This window comes from Saccharomyces mikatae (genome assembly GCF_947241705.1).
Source record: "Saccharomyces mikatae IFO 1815 strain IFO1815 genome assembly, chromosome: 7".
Lineage (NCBI taxonomy): Eukaryota > Fungi > Ascomycota > Saccharomycetes > Saccharomycetales > Saccharomycetaceae > Saccharomyces > Saccharomyces mikatae.
In genome coordinates, this window is record NC_079262.1 from 208152 (window position 1) to 231099 (window position 22948).

The 22948-nt window shown below is 37.2% G+C and overlaps 11 protein-coding genes and 1 non-coding gene across 12 annotated transcripts; 10 read left to right on the top strand and 2 right to left on the bottom strand.

Annotated features, from left to right (window-relative positions):
- Positions 1-659: 659 nt before the first annotated feature.
- SUT1 (Sut1p) lies at positions 660-1556 on the top strand (the record flags this gene model as incomplete). Its single annotated transcript, XM_056222559.1, has 1 exon — positions 660-1556. One exon carries the CDS (start codon positions 660-662, stop codon positions 1554-1556), a length of 897 nt encoding a protein of 298 aa, XP_056082238.1.
- A 155-nt stretch (positions 1557-1711) lies between these two features.
- YIP5 (Yip5p) lies at positions 1712-2644 on the bottom strand (the record flags this gene model as incomplete). Its single annotated transcript, XM_056222560.1, has 1 exon — positions 1712-2644. The coding sequence occupies one exon, from the start codon at positions 2642-2644 to the stop codon at positions 1712-1714; it is 933 nt and encodes a 310-aa protein (XP_056082239.1).
- Positions 2645-3051: 407 nt separating this feature from the next.
- AIM14 (putative metalloreductase) lies at positions 3052-4767 on the top strand (the record flags this gene model as incomplete). The annotated part of the gene is made up of 1 exon (XM_056222561.1): positions 3052-4767. The coding sequence occupies one exon, from the start codon at positions 3052-3054 to the stop codon at positions 4765-4767; it is 1716 nt and encodes a 571-aa protein (XP_056082240.1).
- A 381-nt stretch (positions 4768-5148) lies between these two features.
- Positions 5149-6273, top strand: SMKI07G0970 (uncharacterized protein; the record flags this gene model as incomplete). Its single annotated transcript, XM_056222562.1, has 1 exon — positions 5149-6273. One exon carries the CDS (start codon positions 5149-5151, stop codon positions 6271-6273), a length of 1125 nt encoding a protein of 374 aa, XP_056082241.1.
- A 1172-nt stretch (positions 6274-7445) lies between these two features.
- Positions 7446-7560, top strand: Smki_7.trna6L. The gene is made up of 2 exons: positions 7446-7483; positions 7517-7560. It is a non-coding gene; the product is annotated as a tRNA-Leu (tRNA).
- Positions 7561-8982: 1422 nt separating this feature from the next.
- Positions 8983-10506, top strand: RCK1 (putative serine/threonine protein kinase RCK1; the record flags this gene model as incomplete). Its single annotated transcript, XM_056222563.1, has 1 exon — positions 8983-10506. One exon carries the CDS (start codon positions 8983-8985, stop codon positions 10504-10506), a length of 1524 nt encoding a protein of 507 aa, XP_056082242.1.
- A 396-nt stretch (positions 10507-10902) lies between these two features.
- ARI1 (carbonyl reductase (NADPH-dependent) ARI1) lies at positions 10903-11952 on the top strand (the record flags this gene model as incomplete). Its single annotated transcript, XM_056222565.1, has 1 exon — positions 10903-11952. The coding sequence occupies one exon, from the start codon at positions 10903-10905 to the stop codon at positions 11950-11952; it is 1050 nt and encodes a 349-aa protein (XP_056082243.1).
- A 363-nt stretch (positions 11953-12315) lies between these two features.
- Positions 12316-15567, top strand: AMS1 (alpha-mannosidase; the record flags this gene model as incomplete). Its single annotated transcript, XM_056222566.1, has 1 exon — positions 12316-15567. The coding sequence occupies one exon, from the start codon at positions 12316-12318 to the stop codon at positions 15565-15567; it is 3252 nt and encodes a 1083-aa protein (XP_056082244.1).
- A 379-nt stretch (positions 15568-15946) lies between these two features.
- On the top strand, positions 15947-17086 carry CDC43 (protein geranylgeranyltransferase type I subunit CDC43; the record flags this gene model as incomplete). The annotated part of the gene is made up of 1 exon (XM_056222567.1): positions 15947-17086. The coding sequence occupies one exon, from the start codon at positions 15947-15949 to the stop codon at positions 17084-17086; it is 1140 nt and encodes a 379-aa protein (XP_056082245.1).
- Positions 17087-17160: 74 nt separating this feature from the next.
- Positions 17161-17979, bottom strand: LYS5 (holo-[acyl-carrier-protein] synthase; the record flags this gene model as incomplete). Its single annotated transcript, XM_056222568.1, has 1 exon — positions 17161-17979. One exon carries the CDS (start codon positions 17977-17979, stop codon positions 17161-17163), a length of 819 nt encoding a protein of 272 aa, XP_056082246.1.
- Positions 17980-18153: 174 nt separating this feature from the next.
- PEX14 (Pex14p) lies at positions 18154-19182 on the top strand (the record flags this gene model as incomplete). The annotated part of the gene is made up of 1 exon (XM_056222569.1): positions 18154-19182. The coding sequence occupies one exon, from the start codon at positions 18154-18156 to the stop codon at positions 19180-19182; it is 1029 nt and encodes a 342-aa protein (XP_056082247.1).
- A 237-nt stretch (positions 19183-19419) lies between these two features.
- On the top strand, positions 19420-22818 carry NUT1 (Nut1p; the record flags this gene model as incomplete). Its single annotated transcript, XM_056222570.1, has 1 exon — positions 19420-22818. One exon carries the CDS (start codon positions 19420-19422, stop codon positions 22816-22818), a length of 3399 nt encoding a protein of 1132 aa, XP_056082248.1.
- Positions 22819-22948: the final 130 nt, after the last annotated feature.

The window sequence follows — 22948 nt, forward strand, 5'->3', positions numbered from 1 at the left end:
GAGGTCCGTATACTGACGACCCATTGTTTCTCTTTTACCCTTCTGGGATTGCTCTTCAGCGAATCCCCGCTTTCCTATATTAATCGCTTCTATGTCTAACTCTTTCCGGAACAGGCGCTTTTTCGGAGCGACAGTTCGTCCGGTTTGTTCTGTGGATCTTGCAGGCACTCGCCGGTTTAGCCACTCTTCTCTGCTTTCTGCGCCGAATTCCCTCGAGGATTAGAACGATTGGACCACAAAAGAGGGAAAAAATGGGCCGATTTCAGGCCATTGTAGCCCACGGCAGAAGTTCTCTTACGATAATGGTTTTCCTACAGTGTGTTTCGAGCAGCAGCTTTGTTTGTTTTTTTTGTCTTCTTTGTGTCTATCTGGCTTCTGTTGCTATACAGCACAGATGCCTACTTGTGATGCTTGTCTCTCTGGTTTGTGTTCTTTGCCCATATAAAAAGCGTTACTTGTATTTGGGATATTCATCGGATGTTTGAGCGTTTTTATCGTTTTAGGTTTGTGGTGTCGACAAAAAAAAATTGCCGTTCTTTCTGGTTACAGTTTCCGGCATCTACATGAAAGCATTGGTACATGCAGTGGATTTGTGGTAGGGTCTGTAAAAGTGAAAATACACAAGCCAAGTCACTGAGATCGTTGTATAGCAAAAAAAGATGTCTACTAGCATTACGGTAAGGAACAGAGATCAATCTTTACCGCCTCTGTTGCTGCCCAGTGTATCCATGCTGGAGAAGGACGTGTGTCGTAAAGGAGCGCAAAATGTAGGCATCACTGATCCGGAACTCTTGTCTGCCACTTGGACGAAGAAACGAGTTTTTCCGTGCGACAAGCTTGCTCCAAACTATAAGAGGTTGAAGGCTGTTGCCCTAGACACCAACAAATACACTATGGGTATTGCCACGATAACACCGCCGCCGACTCTTCCTGTTGGAGGTGTTGTTTCTTGTTCACAAAATTATACCCCGCCGTCATTTGAATACCATAATCATGCTTTTTTTTCCATTGATAATGAAGACGCTAATTCATCATCCACTCAAATGCCCATGATTTCCCGGTCTTCCAGTAACTCGACGACTTCTTCCGGCACATCTACTAGTTCAAATTCTAAGAGGCAGAGAAGCGGTCCAAGTTGTGATAAGTGTCGTTTGAAGAAAATAAAATGTAATGCCAAAATTGAGATTTTACTTCAGGACTACTCCATAATGCCATTGATCTCGGACAAGTTGCGTTACATTTTGACCCCCGATGATATCCAGTTATACCGAGGCACACTACTGCAGAATGTTGCCATTCCGGATGATGTTATTGAGGGTACGAGTTCGCGAAAATTAATTAAGCATATTGATAAGCTGGTTTTACTCACGCCTTGTTTACCATGCATTAAGAAAAAGCACTCTGCTTCTTCCAATCCTATAAAAAGCGATAATTGTACTTTTTCGAAAGGCTTTACCAGAGCTGATATAAGCATTTCATCGAAAATTTCTCTGAAATTCAAAGATAAAACCATTTACGACATAACCTATGATGACTATGAAAATAATAAACCTTAAACAAAGGTCATCTCTAATGAATAGCACAAAACTTGCATTTTGCATTAATATATATGTATATTTATATGTATATAGAACGTATAAACACTCATGTTTAATTCCTCATAATAATAGTCCAACAAATACTAATTATGGATCGTCGTATGTGATTTTGTTCAAAAGATTATAAACCTAAATAATAAACAGAATAAAGAGTGCAAGGCAATCACGACTATAATGGACAACGAAAACTTCCCGTCCGGTTGTGCCCCGTTGCCACTATTCGTCATTTGAGAATTCAAAAAATATGACGACTGTGCCCATCCCAGGGCCACAATTGCCCATTGAATGGCTTGGATAGTTCTTAGATGCTTAGACATATCCAATATATTCAAAATAACGCAGACGGGTATCCAGATCAAATTAGAATATCCATAGACGGAAATCAATTCAGGAATGCTCTTGAAACTTCTATTGCGCTCTGAGTGCTCATCTCTATTCAATACTTGCATGGTGATGAAGGGCACGCCGAACGTATATCCGTAAAATAGCCAGATCGAATGAAGCAACTTCTTAAATTGACTAGCCCTGTCAATGTCCTCACCACTCCTGATACCCTCAATTACGTCGCTTATAATGAATTTTAACCCCTTGCTCATGGTGAAATTAATCATCACCACCGTGGCAGTGATCCATACAGCACCGTATAAATCACTGTTACTATCACTACCTTCGGAATTGTAATCATTCCTAAATGTCAGCACTGCGGATAATCTTTTCTTGAATTGTGTCAAATCAAGTTGGAAGTATCTGGAATAGTAGTTTATTAACCCTGGTCTCAATTCGTCACGCCGACTGCCATCGTTTACATCGTCCTCTCCTATCACTTTATCATACGCCGGCGGGTCCATTTGACCTTGTAATGGTGCAGACTCACCCTTACTGCCCATTGTGTTATAAAAATCGCTGGCTTTTGCTGTGGTAGAATTGGTCATGTTTTGACTATCGGGGACAGTGGAATCATCGAATGGATTGGGCTCGTTGCCAAAATCATCCACACCCTCGAGATCATCGTCAATATCTAGAAAACTGCTGTTATTGGACGGCATTTTTTTCTACTTTTTATCGAGTCAATCTTATTACCCAGTATAAAATCTTAAAGTACTGTCGAAAAGCTACAGACCAATGTGTTGAAACCTAACTTCAATAGCAGTCACTGTGCCCCTTTTACTCAGCTTAGAAAGGTTGGTACATTTTCTGTATTTGAGAAAGTGGACACAATAGGCAGCCGGGTAAAAAGAATTTAGTTGGTCTTTATTCAGTAATACCGATATATTTTATGTGTTGAAAACATGATATAAATATTCTTCATAGGTATGTTATCACGGGTCCCAATCACTTTTAGCGAAGTTAGAAGACTCTAGAATTTCCTTCTATATATTGTTCACTTAATATTTGGGTGGTTCGCATTTTCCATTTCTGGTTGCCATTAACTTCTAATTCGTCAAGCCTACTAATGGATACAAAGGATTTACCTAACAATCCTTTCGTCAAAAGACACTCCGAGACACATTTTGCTAATATCAAGTACGGATACTATGTGGTTGTAATATCTTTGGCTTATGTGATTATGTTGGTTCTTCTAAGAACCTTCGGGACGAGGACCCCAGCTAGGTCAGCGTCACCAATCAAGAATAAGATGATTTATCGGTTCTATAATATAGATCCCGCATTTCATATAGGTATATTGTTTTTTGCACTTCTGGTTCCTTTCTACTACCATTACTCTCTAATCACCCAATCTACGGTCTATTTAAAAAGATTAGGGAGGTTGAGTTATGCGTTAATTCCGTTAAACTTATTCCTCACTTTAAGGCCTAATTGGATTCTCGGGAAAAAGTTCACTTACACTGACTTTATACCATTCCATAAATGGTTTTCACGTGTCGTCACAATGATTGGTCTTCTTCATGGGATTTTTTTTATCATTAAATGGGCCATAGACGATAACGTTTCTCTAAAACAGAAATTGATTTTTAAGACTTTCAATTTTGTGGGATTCATAATATCAATCTTGGTAGTTTTTTTGCTCATATGCTCGATTGGACCTATGAGAAGATACAACTATCGTCTGTTTTATATTGTGCATAACCTAGTCAACCTCGCGTTCATATTGCTCACCCCGATACACTCGAGGCCGAGCGTTAAGTTCCCATTTCTTCTACTAAACTGTATCCTGTTACTCGTCCATATGATCAATAGAGTAATATTTGCGAAACCTGTAACAGTGTTGAACAAGGATGCGAACTATGCAACTACAAATTTAGTTCATGTAAGACTGCCCAGAGCCGCCCTTCCAAAGTCTTACGAACCGGGATCACATATCAGAATAAGTCCTTACAGAAGAATGAATCCACTTTACTGGTTATTACCATCACATCCTTACACAATTGCGTCCTTAGCCGAGGACGATTCAATCGACCTCATTGTAAAGGAAACCTCGACATCCAAGCAAGGTGGCCAGATAGAATCTCTTCGCAGCAATCCGAAATCCTTTCATTTGGACCAAGAAAGAACTTATACTTTGGTTAGCAGCTACCCTCCCTCTGTACCTACAAAATGTTTCTCTCAAGGTACGAACATAGCTATTGTATGCGGTGGGTCTGGTATATCATTTGGCCTACCATTATTCAGGCATTTTTTTACCAAAGAGGATGTAAAATTCCTGAAAATGATTTGGTTAATAAAGGATTACTCTGAATATGGACTTGTTTTAAATTATTTAAAGACGAATGGGTTAGATTTTGAAAAGATAGGCTCAAGTAACAAGAAGTTTTTAGTATTCATTAGTGGAGAGTACTCGGAGGAAACGCGATTGAACGGAACCACAACCTCTATCGATGATGAAAATTCAGAGTATGAAATGGGATCTTTCAACAATGAAGACGAAGATCTTTCAATTTCTAAAAATAATTCGAAAAATGCTTACCGTAATAAATCACGGGAGACAAGTGACGATCCCACTGGAGAGAATGGTGACTTGATCGAAGTAAAATCTAAACGCTATTTTACTCTTTTCAATGAATTGAAAGGCTTTCAACAAGAAAGCGCAGAAGTGAAAGAAGATGAAACTTGGCTGTTTTCATGTGGGCCTCCATCGTTACTACAGTTGACTGAGAAATATTGTCATGATGAAAACATCAATTATGTCTGTGAAACCTACGGATTGTAAAAAGTAAGGATAGCGATAAAATCGTTCATGCACCCTTCCCAGAATCAATATTCTTATATTATTGCGTGCTAAATTATAGTAAATAGAAACATGATGATATATATCTCTTTTTAAAGACATTCATTTTACACACTCTCATCTGTCCAACAGGTTTTCTGCATTATTAGTTGATAATGGACGCTTTGTTAAAAAATGGTCTCTTTTTTGTCGTGTTCTGTTCATATTCGAACACATTAGAGGAAAAAAAGAGATAGAAAAGCTCGGTCTATAGCAGATCTTCCTTGAATTAAGCAAAAATGCTGCATATTGTGTGACACTAGCGGCACATCTCAACATTTGTTATCCCCTTGAGTATTGTTATTTGATATCTTGTTATCTGTCATGAACAATTCCATAATTACTGATGATGAGGTTAGAGCGTTCTTTTTAAATTGTTCTTCGCATACAATCATCGAATCTCTTATCGGTTTGCATGAATCATTGAGACTCTATTCCCAAAACCACGAGATACTGCCCAATAGGATATTCAAAGAATTGGATGAAAGCAATAAGGATTCTAAGATATCTCATATATTTATGCCTGTTGTGAGCAAGGACTTTTCAGGGATAAAAATTTTAGTGAATAACAACAACAAAAATTTTCAAGGTGTAATTAACCTTCTTGAACCCGAAACAGGAAATTTGATTGGATGTTTTGAAGCCAAACAAATTACTGCTATAAGAACTGCATTAGTGTCATGTATTGGCTTGTATAAGCAACTGTCAGATCCATATGATGCCTTGTTCAAATTTGAGGATAACACTTGTCATTTGACATGCTTTGGAACTGGTCTACAGGCTTTTTGGCACATATTCGTAGCCATTAAAATATTAGGATCAGTGGCAGTGAAAGACTCTTTGAAACTAATTGAAATAAATATACTATACCACAAGAACATGATGGATCTAGATTGTTTGGAATCATTGAGCAAGTCATTTGGAAGTGATTTGAGAATAAAATTTAATCAGTACCAATTGAATGATGTGAGCTCAAAAAATAATGAAGTTGTTTCTACTAGTGATATTATATTTGGTTGCCTACCTACTCTAGAGCCCAATCTGTATCTTGAGCAACTGGAAAATAATAAAGATTCTACAGTGCAGAAACATACATATATCTCGTTAATTGGGAGTTACAAGCCAGTAATGCATGAATGCGATAAGAAGTTGATCGATAAATTCAAATTTAATGACGAAAATGTTCGCATATTAGTAGACTCAAGGCAACATACACTACTAGAATCAGGAGAATTGATTGATTCGAGTATCGCCCCTCATGATACTATTGAAATTGGTGAAATGAACTCTATGAAGGATATTGTCTTAAACTTGAATGAAGGCAACTGTAAAAGAACTATCACCTTATGCAAAATTGTTGGCTTAGCGGTGATGGATGTAGCACTTGCCAAGAAATTCTTAAGTTTAAGAGCAATGGATTCAATGAGTAGAGAACAAGTCTCGTTTTAGCTAGTTTTTAATATGTGAATATGTTTTTAAATGTTCTTTAATAGCATTATATTCTATTATTGTGTAGAACTGAAGGGATGTGAGTTGTTTATATCTTAGCACTTCCAAAGAGATTAATTCTCTATTTATATTTATGCACCAAAATCCAATAACTTTAGATAAAAAAAAAACATTTTAAAAAAGAAAAAAAAAAAGGCTCTGACTAGCAACTATACAGGAGAAGTACTACCGTGATGAATTGACTGTTGAGAAGTGGGTGAATTTTGAGATGATTGTTGGGATACCATTATTGGTAAAGGCAGTATTATTTGGTATATAGAATTTACTAGAAGTTCTCCTCGAGGATATAGGAATCCAATAACTGGAACTCGTAATTCTACATAATTCTGTAAATGCTTTTATTGTCATTTTATATGTTGTCAGTCATTATCCTATTACATTATTAATCCTTGCATTTCAGTTTCCACTAACTTCGATGACGGCTTCTCATAATCTACGTCATTTCCTAACACCGTATATGATAATATACTAGTAACGTAAATACTAGTTAGTAGATGATAGTTGATTTATATTACAACAATAACTAATCAGCGTGTGTTTTATATACCTCTCTTATATAGATTAAGAAGGAACGACTATTCTTAATTATTACAACTTACTAAACTACTAATTATCAACAAAAAACGACTTATTCTTAATTATTACAACTTACAAAAACTACCAATCATCAACATATTCCAACAACAACAGGTAACTTTGCTAAGTGTTGATAATTAGTAGTTTAGTAAGTTGTAATAATTAAGAATAGTCGTTCCTTCTTAATCTATATAAGAGAGGTATATAAAACACACGCTGATTAGTTATATTAAACCAAAAGGTTCAGACATAAATCAGAGTGTTAATGATAAGAATTTGATGATAACTCATCTTCTTATATAATAAGTTCTGATCAATTAATAGATCTTTATCTCATTACTGCAGTAAATTCTATTATTAGAATTTTTCTACTTCAATTTATACGAAGACGTATAGTTGCAATAACTTAATCCAATTTATACGAATAGGTGTATAGTAGTAATCACTTATTCCAACACTAAGATCATATATAAGGATTGTGGGGGGACCTTGGTATTACACATTCCCAGAACAACAGAAAAGAACATACAAAACTTGGTTGTTTGGCCGAGCGGTCTAAGGCGCCTGATTCAAGAAAATATCTTGACCACGGTTAACCGTGGGAACACTCAGGTATCGTAAGATGCAAGAGTTCGAATCTCTTAGCAACCATTTTTTTAAATTTGGTTGTCGTATCAAAGCTGTTCACAATAGAACAATGCATCGTAACTTCTAACAAGGGCTAGCTGAACCTTGATATTAACCCAGTTCTATACAGAGAAAGACTCATTAGATACCCGACATAAAGAATGAAATAATTACGCCGCTCGGCATATGGAAATAAAAAAAAACAATGCTTTTTCCAGTCAGAATTCTGGAATGTTCCTTGCTTCAATATGTCGGCCGAGTTTGTCACAACTTCCCTACTTTTACTTTTGAGGCACTCCTCACGCACTTTTCTAAGGCAAAACGACCAAAGTTCATGAATAATACGGCAAAATCAGGAAGAGCGTACCCTCTTTTGCCGATTTCTTTACTACGTTTAACGAATCATTGACCATGGGACATGTGAAATGCTATTTTTAGTTTTCGATTTACTTTTTTTTAAACATGATCACTTTGTGGTGCCGCTGTAAATGATTTTTATGAGAGGTTAATGAGGGGAGAAAAAAAAGGAAAAGAGCGAAGAAAACAGAACAGCAAGCTTCCAGTTATTCAGAAAAAAAGAATAACAACAGTTGTAACAACAACGAAGTTAAGAATCACATGACTAAGGCGTGACACGGCACCAAAAAGTTCGGAAGTTCAATAGTTTGACCCCTAAAAGTAGCAAAATGGTCCTTCTGCGCTGTACTTCTTAGGAGAGAATAGAGAAATCGTGTTAAATAAAAGAGAAGAGAAAGGCACACATGTTCTAATTTAGGGATCTTGCATGCATGAAAAGTTAAGATTTTGTAGGAAAGATACTAATACGTCTATAGGCTTCCTATGACGATGTTTCTTTTTTTTACCCTCCACCTACCCCGCGCGGTGAGGGGCCAGCCGCTAACAGAAATTAGAACCAACGAGAAAATAACCGGAGAAGTTTGGAAGGACAGAAACGCTTCTAGAAGAAGCGTTATTAGATGAGGAGCCTCCTCTTCAGTCAAATAGTTCTTCCTTGATTCTCGCCGTTCGAGTGAATAATCTAACTGATTTTTTTATCCGAGAACAGGATTATTGAATGTTTGTCCCAACCTTGGTGCCTGTAATAGCTGCATGATGATGGAATTGCTCCTACGTAGGTACGTAAATGCATAAGATTAACCATTTCAGAGTCCCTTGATTGCCTGTCGGATTTTCAATTATGTGAAGTGGGTGAGGTCATTATCCGAATATTCGCAATCTGTTGACGTATAAATAGTTAGTCGTCTGATTTATACTCTATCTTGATAGTCAATTGAAAAATTTAAAGGTACTTAGTTCTTTCCCAATAACGCATCATAGAGTAATAAAAGAGTTTGAACTCCTAAAAAACAGCACTAGGAAGCATCCATTCCATACAGCATAAATCATAGAGGCTATACGTCATATACACAACTTAGAACAAAAAATATGTCAGTAAACCAAAAATTTGTAGTAGATGGCATCGATTTTTGCTCACAAACGCCAAATATCACTGACGGCCAAAATAAACTTCATAGAATAACAAGCAATTCAGACAATTTGCACGGCTCCTTCGTATCCGATTGCCGTAGATCATCCCTTTCAGTGGACATTGATACCACCTCATCAGATACAGAAAATGGAGACGAGATTTGTTTGGAAAGTAGGCTCCATGACGACGGATATTTCGATGACATTTTTCCGGTTGAATTGGAATTAGACAAAGTCTCTGACACGTCATCATACTATTCCAGTTTGGAATACCAGTTCCCTGAACAATCAGAGTTGCACAATTATAAACTTCTCGATAAAATTGGTGAAGGAGCTTTTTCCCGAGTATTCAAAGCAGTAGACATCACCGGGGTTGACCAAACTCCTGTTGCTATCAAAGTAATCACGAAGGAAAATATTCTGAGCAATGAAATTTCAGAAGATGACAATCGAATCAAAAGTTCCAGCAGAAAGCAGGTAATGAACGAATGTGCTATTCACAGAATGGTTTCGAAGGATAATCCATACTGCACAAAGTTTATTGGATTCCAAGAATCCGCCTCTTATTACTATTTAGTGTCAGAATTGGTCACTGGCGGCGAAATATTTGACAAGATTGTCCAACTAACATATTTCAGCGAAGACTTGGCTCGCCATGTTGTTACACAAGTGGCAATAGCTGTCAAACATATGCACCTTATGGGTATTGTCCATCGCGATATTAAACCAGAAAACTTACTATTCGAACCTATTCCGTTTCAGGGCCACCAAGGGGACGCACAAAAAGAAGATGAGTTTAAGCTAGGTGTCGGTGGGGGCGGTATTGGACTGGTGAAGTTAATGGATTTCGGATTGGCCAAGAGAATTTATGACAACACCGCAAAAACTCCATGCGGGACGATAGAATACACCTCACCAGAAATATTCTGCTCAAAACCATATTCAATGGAAGTCGATATGTGGGGTATTGGTTGCGTACTATTCACACTCTTATGTGGATACCCTCCATTCTACGAGAAGAGCCATACAAAATTAGTGAAGAAAATATGTAAAGGAGACTATGAATTCTTGGCACCATGGTGGGACGATATAAGCTCCGGAGCCAAGAACGCAATTACCCATCTTCTGGAAGTTGACCCAAGCAAGAGATACGATATCAATGACTTTCTAAATGACCCTTGGTTAAACTCGTACGATTGTTTGAAGCCCTCACAATCAGAAACCTATGTTACCGTTGACAGCATTTTAAATGGCTCATTCGATGAGGCAACAGAGATCCTTCATTCTGCATTAAGCTATCAATCTCAAAAAAGAGATGATATTGATCACACCAGACATGGAAACACAGAATATATTTACATGGCCGAAGAAGAGAGAGAATTAAGGGGCAGTTGGATTGGTGAACCCAAGGGTCATTTAACTTTAGACATTACAAGATCTTCTGTGTACCGAAGAAGAAAAGATAAAATCCTCTTCTGGTAAACCTCCATTAATAATTTAGTAGAACCGTTCTCGAAAACAATATAATTATCAATATATTTTATAATAATCAATAATATTCAATACCGAAAAAATATACAAAACAATATGTCTGAATTTGTTTCAATCCTAAGAGTAATGTTTCCCTAGGACACATATGTCATCAACTCGGCCGAACTGGGTCCAAGATTCTCCGCGGTTCCGACTTTTTCGTTCAAATCACGGAAAAACTTACTAATAATTCCGGTCTTCATTCAATACAAGTTTATAAGGTCAACTTGCAAACTAATTGCTAATTTTACTTGAAAAAAGTATCTACAACCTAATTTATTTAAGACGTTAATTCTGAAAAAAAAAAACCAATTAATTATACTACTGTGCAAAATACCTAAATCAATCATGACTACTGACAATAATACAACGGTTTTCGTCTCTGGTGCAACGGGCTTCATTGCTTTACACATTGTCAACGACTTATTGAAAGCTGGCTATAAAGTTATCGGTTCAGGGAGATCTCAAGAAAAAAACAATTCTTTATTGAAGAAATTCAATAACAATCCCAGATTGTCAATGGAAATTGTGGAAGATATTGCTGCTCCAAACGCCTTTGATGAAGTTTTCAAAAAACACGGTAAAGAAATTAAGATTGTATTACACACAGCTTCTCCATTCCATTTCCAAACTACGAATTTTGAAAGGGATCTTTTAACTCCAGCTGTTAACGGTACCAAATCTATTCTAGAAGCAATTAAGAAATACGCCGCCGAAACCGTCGAAAAAGTCGTCGTTACTTCTTCTACTGCTGCTCTAGTGGATCCTACAGACATGGGAAACGCTAACTTGGTGATTACTGAAAAAAGTTGGAATAAGGATACTTGGGAGAGTTGTCAAGCTAATGCCGTTGCCGCATATTGCGGTTCGAAAAAGTTTGCTGAGAGAACTGCTTGGGATTTCCTGAAAGAAAACCAGGGAAATGTTAAGTTCACATTATCCACCATCAATCCCGGATACGTCTTTGGCCCTCAAATGTTCGCCGATTCGCTGAAAATTAGTGTAAATACCTCTTCAGGCATTATATCCGGGTTGATCTGTTCTAAGGTAGGTGATAAATTCTACAATAACTGCGGTCCTTTTATTGACGTCCGTGATGTCTCCAAAGCTCACTTAGTTGCGATTGAAAAACCTGAATGTGCCGGCCAAAGACTAGTCTTGAGTGAAGGTTTATTTTGCTCACAAGGAGTCGTTGACATTTTAAATGAGGAATTCCCACAACTAAATGGCAAGATAGCTATAGGAGAACCTAGAAGCGGCCCAAGTTTTTTGGAAAAAAATTCCTGCAAATTTGACAACTCAAAGACTAAGAACCTATTGGGATTCAAGTTTTACAATTTCAAAGATTGTATAATTGATACTGCAGTACAAATGCTAGAAGTTCAAATCAAAAACTAACCATGAGCTAACTAGGGTTTTCCTTGAACACCTTAAATGTGCAGATATGTAAATACATAGTAAACGTAGAGGTAGAGTGGACTTGCTTGACATTACAATATTTATTCTTGTCCCTTTTTGGTACGCTTTTCCAGGCAGATTCTATTGTCTAATTTCAATATATCAGGTGTCACGGACTCATATAACGCGAGGGTAATCCCGACCTTAACTCGTTTAAGGGAGATATTGTAAGAACTCCGCCATCATATGGCGACGACTTAACAATGCTATATTAGTAGAATAGAAGACTTCACTATCATTCAGTTAGTTTGTTTTTCTATACACAAACCAAAACTGCAAAACTAATCTTTAATCAACTGAATTATGTCATCTGAGGGTATTGTCTATGATCCTCAGTTCAAGCCTGTCCAGGGAATCTATGAGAATAGATTAAGGCAATTTATTGATACTGGTGGAGACTACCACGACCTGAATTTACCCAAGTTTTATGACAAAGAACGTATTTCATTAGATCATGATCATGTTAAAGTTTGGTGGTATCAGGTTCCCTTTGAACGTGGTTCCTCTCCCGTTTCTCCTGATAAGAGGCCATCTTGGAAATCTATCATCGAACGTGATAAGAAGGGGGAATTAGAGTTTAGAGAAGCTAATATAAACCAGCCTTTTGGTCCCAGTTGGTCTACTACCTGGTTCAAAGTGAAAATCTCCTTGCCCGAAGACTGGTTCAAATCTGATGAACAATTACTCTTTCAATGGGACTGCTCTAACGAAGGAGTTGTCATAGACCCGAACACTCTGATTCCTGTAACTGCCTTCTCTGGTGGTGAAAGGACTGAATATGTTTTACCAAAATCACCAGATGGGAAGTATTTCTTTTACATTGAAGCTGGCAATAATGGTATGTTTGGTTGCGGCGCAGGATCCACTATAAATCCACCAGATGATAACAGATTCTTTCATTTAAGGAAGGCAGATATTGTTTGGCCTGATCTGGATGCTCGTGGGCTGTACATTGATTTTTGGATGCTAGGAGATGCTGCAAGAGAACTGCCAGGCGATTCTTGGCAAAAACATAAGGCAAGACAACTTGGTAACGCCGTTATGGACCTTTTTGACCCAAATGATCGTTCAAGTGTTCGTAGATGTCGTGATTTACTTAAAAGTGAGTATTTTGATACTTTTGTAGAGAGTAGTAAAGTTTATGAACAAGGAGAATCTCAAGTCTTAACGAACGTTTATGGTATCGGTAACTGCCATATAGACACTGCTTGGCTATGGCCATTCGCAGAAACAAGAAGGAAAATTGTGAGATCTTGGTCTTCTCAATGCACTCTAATGGATCGTTTCCCAGAATATAAATTCGTTGCTTCACAGGCTCAGCAGTTTAAGTGGTTATTAGAAGATCACCCTGAGTTCTTCAACAAAGTATTGATTCCTAAGGTTCAGCAATCTCAATTTTTTGCTGTTGGAGGGACATGGGTCGAAAACGATACCAACATTCCCTCAGGGGAGTCGTTAGCCAGACAATTTTTTTTTGGTCAAAGGTTCTTCCTCAAACATTTTGGCCTCAAGTCAAAGATATTTTGGTTGCCTGATACGTTTGGTTATTCTTCACAGATGCCACAACTTTGCCGCCTATCTGGAATTGATAGATTTCTGACTCAAAAACTTTCTTGGAATAATATCAATAGTTTCCCGCACAGTACATTCAACTGGGCGGGTATTGATGGCTCTCAATTGTTGACTCACATGCCTCCTGGCAATACGTATACAGCCGACTCTCACTTTGGAGATGTTTTGCGTACTGCTAAGCAGAACAAGACGCCAGAATATTACGGTTCCGGTTTGATGTTATATGGTAAGGGTGATGGTGGCGGAGGGCCAACTGAGGAGATGTTGCAAAAGATGAGACGCATTAGATCTATGAATAACAGAAATGGCAATGTTATTCCTAAACTACATGTTGGCATTACAGTAGATGAATTTTATGATGACATTTTGAAAAGGACAAATGAAGGCCGTGACTTACCCACATGGTGTGGAGAACTGTATTTCGAGTTTCATAGAGGAACATACACCAGTCAAGCCCAGACCAAAAAATTTATGAGATTATCTGAAGTTAAACTACATGATTTGGAATGGATAGCTACTAAAACATCTGTTTTATATCCCGATTCATATGAATATCCATCCGAGAAGATTAACAAACTCTGGGAAAATGTTCTATTATGTCAATTTCATGATGTCCTACCAGGTTCCTGTATCGAAATGGTATATAAGTACGAAGCTATACCTATATTGCATAACGTCGTCAAGGAATGCACCTCATTAATAGACAGAACCATTCTGTTTCTTCAGGGTCAAAGTAAAACTGATTTAGTTGAGCTAGGGACATTAACATGGTCAAAACCGGAAAAGACGTTTGAAGAGTGCTCTTTGAATGGCAGCTATACTTCTTCAGTAACTGGATACGATGACTATATAGTCCTTGCTAATGGAAAGTTGAAAGTTATCATTTGCAAAAAGACTGGTGTGATCACGAGTATTACAGATGAGACTTTGGGAGTGGAATACCTGGATACGAAGCATGGTAGAAACAAATCTGGTGCAAATCAATTTGTCATTTTTGATGACAAGCCTTTGGGCTGGCAGGCTTGGGACACCGAACTATACTCCGTCAACCAATTCAAATATATCAATAAGCCAAAAAAGGTTCAAGTTTCTTGTAACACGAAAGAAAAATGCGCTGTTGAAGTTATCTTCCAAATCTCTGAGAAATGTAAAGTTAAATCAATAATATCGCTTACTGCAACCACAGCAAATGATGCTAAGTTGAGTAAAGTCGACATTTCTACCACGGTAGAGAACTGGGATGCCAGGAACAAATTCTTAAAAGTTGAATTTCCTGTTAATGTTCGTAATGATTTTGCTTCATATGAAACCCAATTCGGGATTACCAAAAGACCAACTCATTATAATACCTCATGGGATGTCGCGAAATTTGAGGTTTGCCATCATAAATTTGCTGATTATTCTGAATACAGCAAAGGTGTTTCTATTTTAAATGATTGCAAATATGGATTTTCTACGCACGGTAACTTGATGAGGTTGTCATTATTAAGATCTCCAAAGGCTCCAGATGCACATGCTGATATGGGTACACACGAGATAAAATATGCTATCTACCCACATAGGGGTGCATTATCTAGTGACACTGTTAAGCTGGCCCATGAATTCAATTACAATTTCAAGTACAGGGTACCTAGGGATATTGGCCAAAATTTTGATGACATCATAAGTATTTCCGGAGATGAAAACGTCATCCTGTCTAACGTGAAGAGAGGTGAGGATGATAGTGCTATCAAGTCCAACTATTCACTGAAGCCAACGGATGAACAAAGTATTGTAGTAAGAGTTTACGAATCTCTTGGAGGAGAATCCTTTGCTTCTTTGAATACCAAATTGAATTTGAAGCGTATTGAGAAAATCGATAATTTGGAAATGGAAGTTTTTAAGAGTTTGACAGCAACACGAGACGAATCAAACCATGCAATAAACAGAATTCCTATCAAGTTGAGGCCTTTTGAGATTGCTTCATTCAAGTTATATTTCTGAATGTATCTCTCTTCACCGTTCCTTCAAAGAACACCCACAATTTATGCAATTTCTGTTATGATGATTAAAAATAGTTTAGTGAAATACATATGAGTAAATAATGCTAATTATAAGATCAAAATCAATATTACTATCAACTCGTGCAGTCTCTTCAGAGTTTTTTTTTTTTTTTTCCCTGAGTTGCGCCTGGAAGAATGAAGAGTGTTGTACTTCACAGCAAGTACAATATGCATTCAATGCAACTCAAACTTGACGAATATTACTCATTTGCTGATGTCTTAATTACTTTGATCAATTTGGATTCGATTTGGAGTGTCCTTATTAATTGTGAATCGACGCCCTTTTAGTACTTTCGCTCATTGCTTATATTGTGGAAATAATGTGTCATGTCACCAACGACTTAAGGAAAGCTGTGGCCAAAAAACATAAGAAGTTTTTTGAGAGGCATTTACAGTTGCTCCCCTCTTCGCACCAGGGACACGACGTGAACAGGATGGCAATAATATTCTACTCTATAGTAGGGCTCTCGATATTTGACGTCGACGTGCCTAAAAAGTATGGCAATAATATTAGCTGGATGCGCAAACATTATATCAAGAAAATGCTGAATGACACAAACAATACTGTAATATCGGGGTTTGTCGGAAGTTTAGTTATGGATATTCCTAACGCTACAACGATTAATTTAGCCAATACACTCTTTGCATTGTTGTCTATGATCATGCTGAAAGATTACGAATACTTTGAAACTATACTAGACAGAGAGAGTCTTCTGAGGTTCGTTTCTAGGTGCCAACTACCTGCCAGTGGCTCATTTGTATCTTGCTTAGATTATAACAAGAATTCCGCATCTTTAGTTGATTCAGACGATTTAAGATTCTGCTACATTGCAGTTGCCATTTTATATATATGTGGGTGCCGATCCAAGAAAGATTTTGATAGATACATTGATACTGAGAAATTGCTTGGGTATATAATGTCACAACAATGTTGTAGCGGAGCTTTCGGTACCCACAATGAACCACATGCGGGGTACACCTCTTGTGCACTGTCTACTTTAGCCTTATTATCTAGTCTTGAAAAGCTACCCGATAAGTTTAGAGAAGACACTCTAACGTGGTTGTTACATAGGCAAGTATCAAGCCGGGGGTGTATGAAGTTCGAAAATGATTTGAATGCTACCTATGACCAAACCGATGATGGTGGTTTTCAGGGCAGGGAGAATAAGTTTGCTGATACATGTTACGCATTCTGGTGCTTAAATTCATTGCAACTTCTTACAAAAGATTGGAAGGCGCTATGTCAAACTGAACTAACAACAAACTACCTGCTTGATCGGACACAGAAAACATTAACTGGAGGTTTTAGTAAGAATGATGAAGAAGATGCCGATTTATATCACAGCTGTCTGGGAAGTGCTGCCTTAGCGTTAATTGAGGGTGGATTTAATGGAGAATTATGCATACCTCAAGAAGCGTTTAATGAATTTTGCAGGTGTGTCATTATTAGGGCTCCATAGACACACAGACCCTATGAACGATAAAATAATCTAATCGAGAGATTAAAGAGAACAGGAAAGAAAAAAAAAAAGTGTTATATATCGTCATTTTCGATGAAATAATCGAGTAATGTAGATAAAGAGATAGTATATAGTTTCGGTCTGCCTGTGCGAATATTATCGCTCATTGACCTTGGCATGCAAGTAGTGATGATTTCGTTATTAAACCATTGAGAATGGAAAACCAGTGAGACGCCATCAAAAGTTTTATACGTGGAGGCCCCCTTAACCGGAAAGAAGGTGGTATTGCCAAAATCTATTAGTGACAAGTCTGTGTTGAGACCTGTTCCTGTAAATTTTGTATATGACTCCTTCAAAGACCATAAATAAGTGAATACTGTACACGGATCGGACGAGCTCAGTAGAGCCTTGAACTCACCTTCACTAAAAACTTCTTTGAATAGCTCCAATTCTTCCCTTCCACTATAGTTGCACACAGACGCGATATCAATTCCGATATCTTGATATTTAGCAGTTTTTGCACACTTCACCAGGGACATAGCTACGCATTGCTCGCCCGTTGACATGCTAAATGGAAGAGAATGATCATTAGCTAGGAATGGTTTACCAAAGCTGCCAGTTTCAAATTCAACCTCTCGAAAATTTAGGCCTGTCGCTAGAGAACAGCCAAACAGCTGCAGCAACTGGCTACATAGGCTCGAACATCTATCGTGGAATGATTTTTTATTGAGGATCCTGGCCTGCGAGTCTAATGGGAGAGCTCTCATTAGTGCTTCAAATGTAAACTCATCTGCAAGTACATCCTCCTTAACTTCAACCACAAATACACCTGCCCACCAACTTTCACCTGCCGCCTTTGAAACTTCGTTGAGTACTTCGATTGTTTGAACCATCCACGGTTTCCAGATATTTCATCTTCTTTCCCTTCATTACAATTTTTATTATTACGGTTTTAATAACCAGCGCCCGAAGGATTAGTGTGTATATATCAATGCTGAACAATACAACGAATGTCCATCAACTTGAAAACGTAAATAATACATAAGAATTAATAAGAATAACAAAGAATGAACGGTGTCATTAGCGGAGATCGTAAGGAATTATTCGACTCAGCAGTATCCTTCCTAAAGGATGAATCCATTAAGGATGCTCCACTTTTAAAAAAAATCGAGTTCTTGAAATCCAAAGGGTTAACGGAAAAAGAGATCGAAATAGCCATGAAAGGGCCCAAGACGGAAGAAATAGTGGATGATGAAGTGTCGAAGAAAAATAGAAATTCTGAGAATAAAGCAAACCCGCAGGATATGTACATGTATGAAGCGATGCCACCCGCGCTGCCCCACAGAGATTGGAAAGACTACTTTGTGATGGCTACAGCCACTGCTGGGCTGTTGTATGGTGCATATCAAGTAACTAGAAGATATGTAATACCGAATATCCTACCAGAAGCAAGAAGCAAGTTGGAGGAGGACAAGGAAGAAATTAACGATCAGTTCTCCAAAATCGATAAGGTCCTCGATGCAATCGAAGCAGAACAAGCTGAATTTAGAAAACAGGAAAGCGAGACATTAAATGAACTCAGTACCACGATTTCTGATCTGCAACAAGTGCTGGAACAAACAACAAGAAGCAGGGATAAAATAGAAGACGAGTTTAGGCTGGTTAAGCTTGAGGTAACCAATTTACAAAACACAATTGACAAATTTGTTTCAGACAACAACAGCATACAAGAGTTGAAAAGTATTCAAAAGGAAATGGACTCTTTAAAGAGTTTAATGAATAGTCGTATGGACGCCACTAACGTGCAGGATAACAAATTATTTTCCGTGTCTCCTAATGGCATTCCTGGTATAGACACGATTCCCTCTGCGTCCGAGATCCTTGCCAAAATGGGCATGCAAGAAGAAAGCGACAAGGAGATGGAGGACAACAGTAATACCAATAAAGAGGCCACTGCTATTCCAGCTTGGAAAAAAGCAAGAGAACAAACTGCTGATAGCGATGCTTCCATCCCAGAGTGGCAAAGGAACACTACTGCAAATGAAACCAGTGTTCCTGATTGGCAAAATGCACAACTCGGAGACTACACGTCATAGTACAAGTATAAGTAAAGTGTTTAATTTTTAATCGCACCTATGGTTGTAATCATCTTAACTGTGATGAACTAGTGGAAGAATCAACTTATAAAAAAGATTACCCGGAAAAATTGCGTTTCCAGGCATTCAATTAGCTTTGTTATACTACCTGCTAATTATAATAATGGTAACTTGTAATGAAGAGCAAGCAAAATCCTCTACAAGACTATTTGTGGCTACTCGCTATCTCAAGTCATCATGGAAAAGGAATCAATATACAACTTGGCGCTAAAATGTGCTGATCGGCAATTGACCTCCATGGAATTTTCAAACCTTTACAAAGAATTCTTTAACGAAAAGTTCCCATCATTGATTCAAGAGGAAGAAGATGCTGCAGCCACTTCTGCTGTATTAAATGATGCTAAGAAAGAGTCCCCCTTGTCGGATCCATCTGACAGAAACACAGCAGTAACAGCAGCAGATACCACACATCTGAACGAAGCTCTAAATGTTGTTTGTTCTGATTTTGTCAATATACTAAATCTGGAGAAACCTCTTATCTTGGCAGATTATATCGTTGAAGTGTTGCTTGTGAATTATAATTCAGATATGATAAAATGCTTTTTGCCCAAATTAAATTCCGTCAACAACTCGTTGTTGTTGGTCCATTTCTTTTCCAAAGCCTGTTCATTCTTTGCTAAATTATCGGACACTTTGGTAATTGATCAAGTACGTAAGGATTTAGGTAATGTCATAGTACCGAATATTTTAAGCCTAGACATGAATTCTATGAATAAAGAACTAGTTGCCATAATATCGAAGCTTTTGCAAACCATTTTGAAACTTTCTCCTTCACCAATTCTCTTAACTTCTGTCAACTGCAAGAATGGATCTTTTACCCTTTTAAATCAGCTGTCACAGACCAACAAGTTGCTTTTTAGAAAAGTTTCGCAGACTTTTGAAGCTAAGTTACATTTCAAGGATGCTAAGCCATTTTTAAACAAAGATTCTACCAATGAATTTGTAGGTTCTCCTTCATTAGCCTCTCCTCAATATATTCCGAGTCCACTTTCCTCAATCAAACCTCCAGGATCTGTGAATTCTGCTGCCAAATATAAAGACATGAAGCTTCTTCGTTATTATAAAAACATTTGGCTGAACAATAAAATCATTAATTGGGAAGTATCAAATTCAGATTTTTTATCAAAATATTCCACAATTAGTTCTTCCATCTTTCAAGAAGGGTTCAACTCGGTCCAAAACCTGGACCAGTTACTCACAGACTTGATTGAAACATCTTTTACTTGTTTTGCCCAATTTGTTAGCAATAAACAATACCATCAGGCAAATTCTAATTTGACGTTACTGGAAAGAAAATGGGTCATTTTTATAACCAAACATTTACCGTTACTGATTTTTGAGAACTCTTCTAGAAACCCTTGTGTAGTGACATGTGCGCTAGATAATATTGACGAGAAAGTCATTAAAGCAATAAGAATTTATTTTACTGAAAAGGATGACATTAAATCTACTAATGAAGATTTATTTGACGATTATCCTTCTACAAGTTTAGATATTAGACATGATTTCATCAAAAGTTTGATCATGCTGAATTTACAGCCAGCTTCAGTTATCAATAATTATTTGAGGGAAGACCAAATGATTGATACCAGTATTTTACCGACAAGTGATGACTTAGTTATTCGCAATTTACAAGGCATTCAGGAGGTAGTCCATAATACCAACAGTTTCATTATTTCATCTCTAGATACTTTGGAGTTAGAATCAATAACCGAATCAATTACACATGATTCCAGTAATGGCCTGTCTCAAGTACTGCACAATTTTGAATCTGTTGCACCCACCAAACAGCGTGAGATAGTAAAGGCCATTTTATCTATTTTTAATGATGCAATAAAAGAATTAAACTATAATAGAATAACCAAAATCTGTGCTTTGCTGTTTTTCAACTTTTCACATTCATTGACAGCAATTCTTTCGTTTTCTCCACCAACCACACTAATGGAAACTTTGATAAGGTTCGTCGATTCCTTTAAAAATGACAGAAACTCCTCAAACATCAATGATGAAAGTTCAGAATATGAAACAGTCAATGTTTCTTTATCATTTTCTTGGGCAATATTACTGATCATCAACTTAGCACAAACATATGGAATATCCGTAGTGGATGTAGCGCTCAAATCTTCTGATTTGTCCATCAAGGGGTCCTTCATAATCAATTTCCTTTCAAATTTACCTAATGTATCGGATAAGTACTATTTGGAGGAGTCAAATATCAATGACTCAGACATGCTAACTAAGTCTCATAATACCGTTCAAAGCTGGCTTTGCGATCTTTTTGTTAACGGGTCCATAACAGATCAATTGATTCAGAATATTGAAACAAGGCAATTGGCTAACCTAATTCCATTTATCGTCAAACAAGTACTGCTATCAGTTGAAATAGGCGCTTTAACTGACATTTCAAGTTTAATAGGTGGATTTGAATATTTTTTACAACCCTTGTTACTAGTTGGGTTAATAAAGACATTCTATTGGTTAGAACAATTTCTTTCATGTGTCAAAAACGACACAATATCTGAAAACATTTTACAAGAGATATTTAACCTGTTAAATACTCTTTTCAACCCAGTAACTCTTAACGAAGATTCTAAAGCGTTCCATACGGCCGTCTTGAGGTTAAATGCAATCCCATTACTGAAAGTCCTTCGCAGGTTTAGGGTACAGAGTCAATCAAATTATGGTATCTATTCTTCTGATGCCCAAGGAGATCCAAACCTAGAACCCTTGATTGCAAAATTAGTTTCAGTTCTAAATGTATCGCCCGTTTATGACGTCGATCCAAGGATCATCAATTCAGAAAATGATTATTCAAGAAAACAGTTAGGTTATGGTAAATTTCTAATTTTGAACGAAAATCCAGTCAACAAAATAATGACTAACCAAATCAACTCATTCTGGAGTCTTCATAGTAGCACATATTACAATTTAGATTACTTGTTTGAATTGATTGAATTGGTTACTCCAAAGAGCTTCCTTTTTGATGTTTTGAAAACACTAGAGTATAAATTAACGACTTACGGGGTTCCTGGTTCAAAAAATAAAAGGGGATCATTGGGATCGGAGCATGTTTTCGATTATTTTTTCTACTTCCTTGTATTATACGACGTGAAAACCGCAGATGAAGCCACTCAATTAATAGATTATATGGAAAATGACTTAAAGAAAGCAACTGAGGATGTTGACATTAAGAGTGAGGATTTACATGAAAAAAAAGAAGCCATTGAGGTGAAGCAAGAAAGCCAACCAAAGAATGAAGCCCAGGACGACGATTTCGATATGCTTTTTGGAGAAAATGATACAAGCACTCAAGCTTACGAAGAGGACGAAGATAATGAAAACAATGATGGCAATAATAAGACAAACAACATACCGATGACAACACTAGAAGAAAATCAGTATAAGAGTAAAAACATATATGTTTTGAAGAGAAATTCCTTTGCAGTACTTCTTCATGAAAGAAAACTGTTAACCGATTCAGCCTTGAAAAATGGTGAGATAACCAAGAAAGAACACGACAAGTTCATCATATATCATGATAAATACTTATGCATGCTGAAGACGTGCGTCTTTTGAGTCTTTCCTTACTGAATAAAATAAAAAGATATTAACATAGATGATATAGATATATAAGAACACTTATAATAAGGAGATATGATATAATGAATATCCAATTGTGAAAAATGAATGAAAATAGTACACTGAA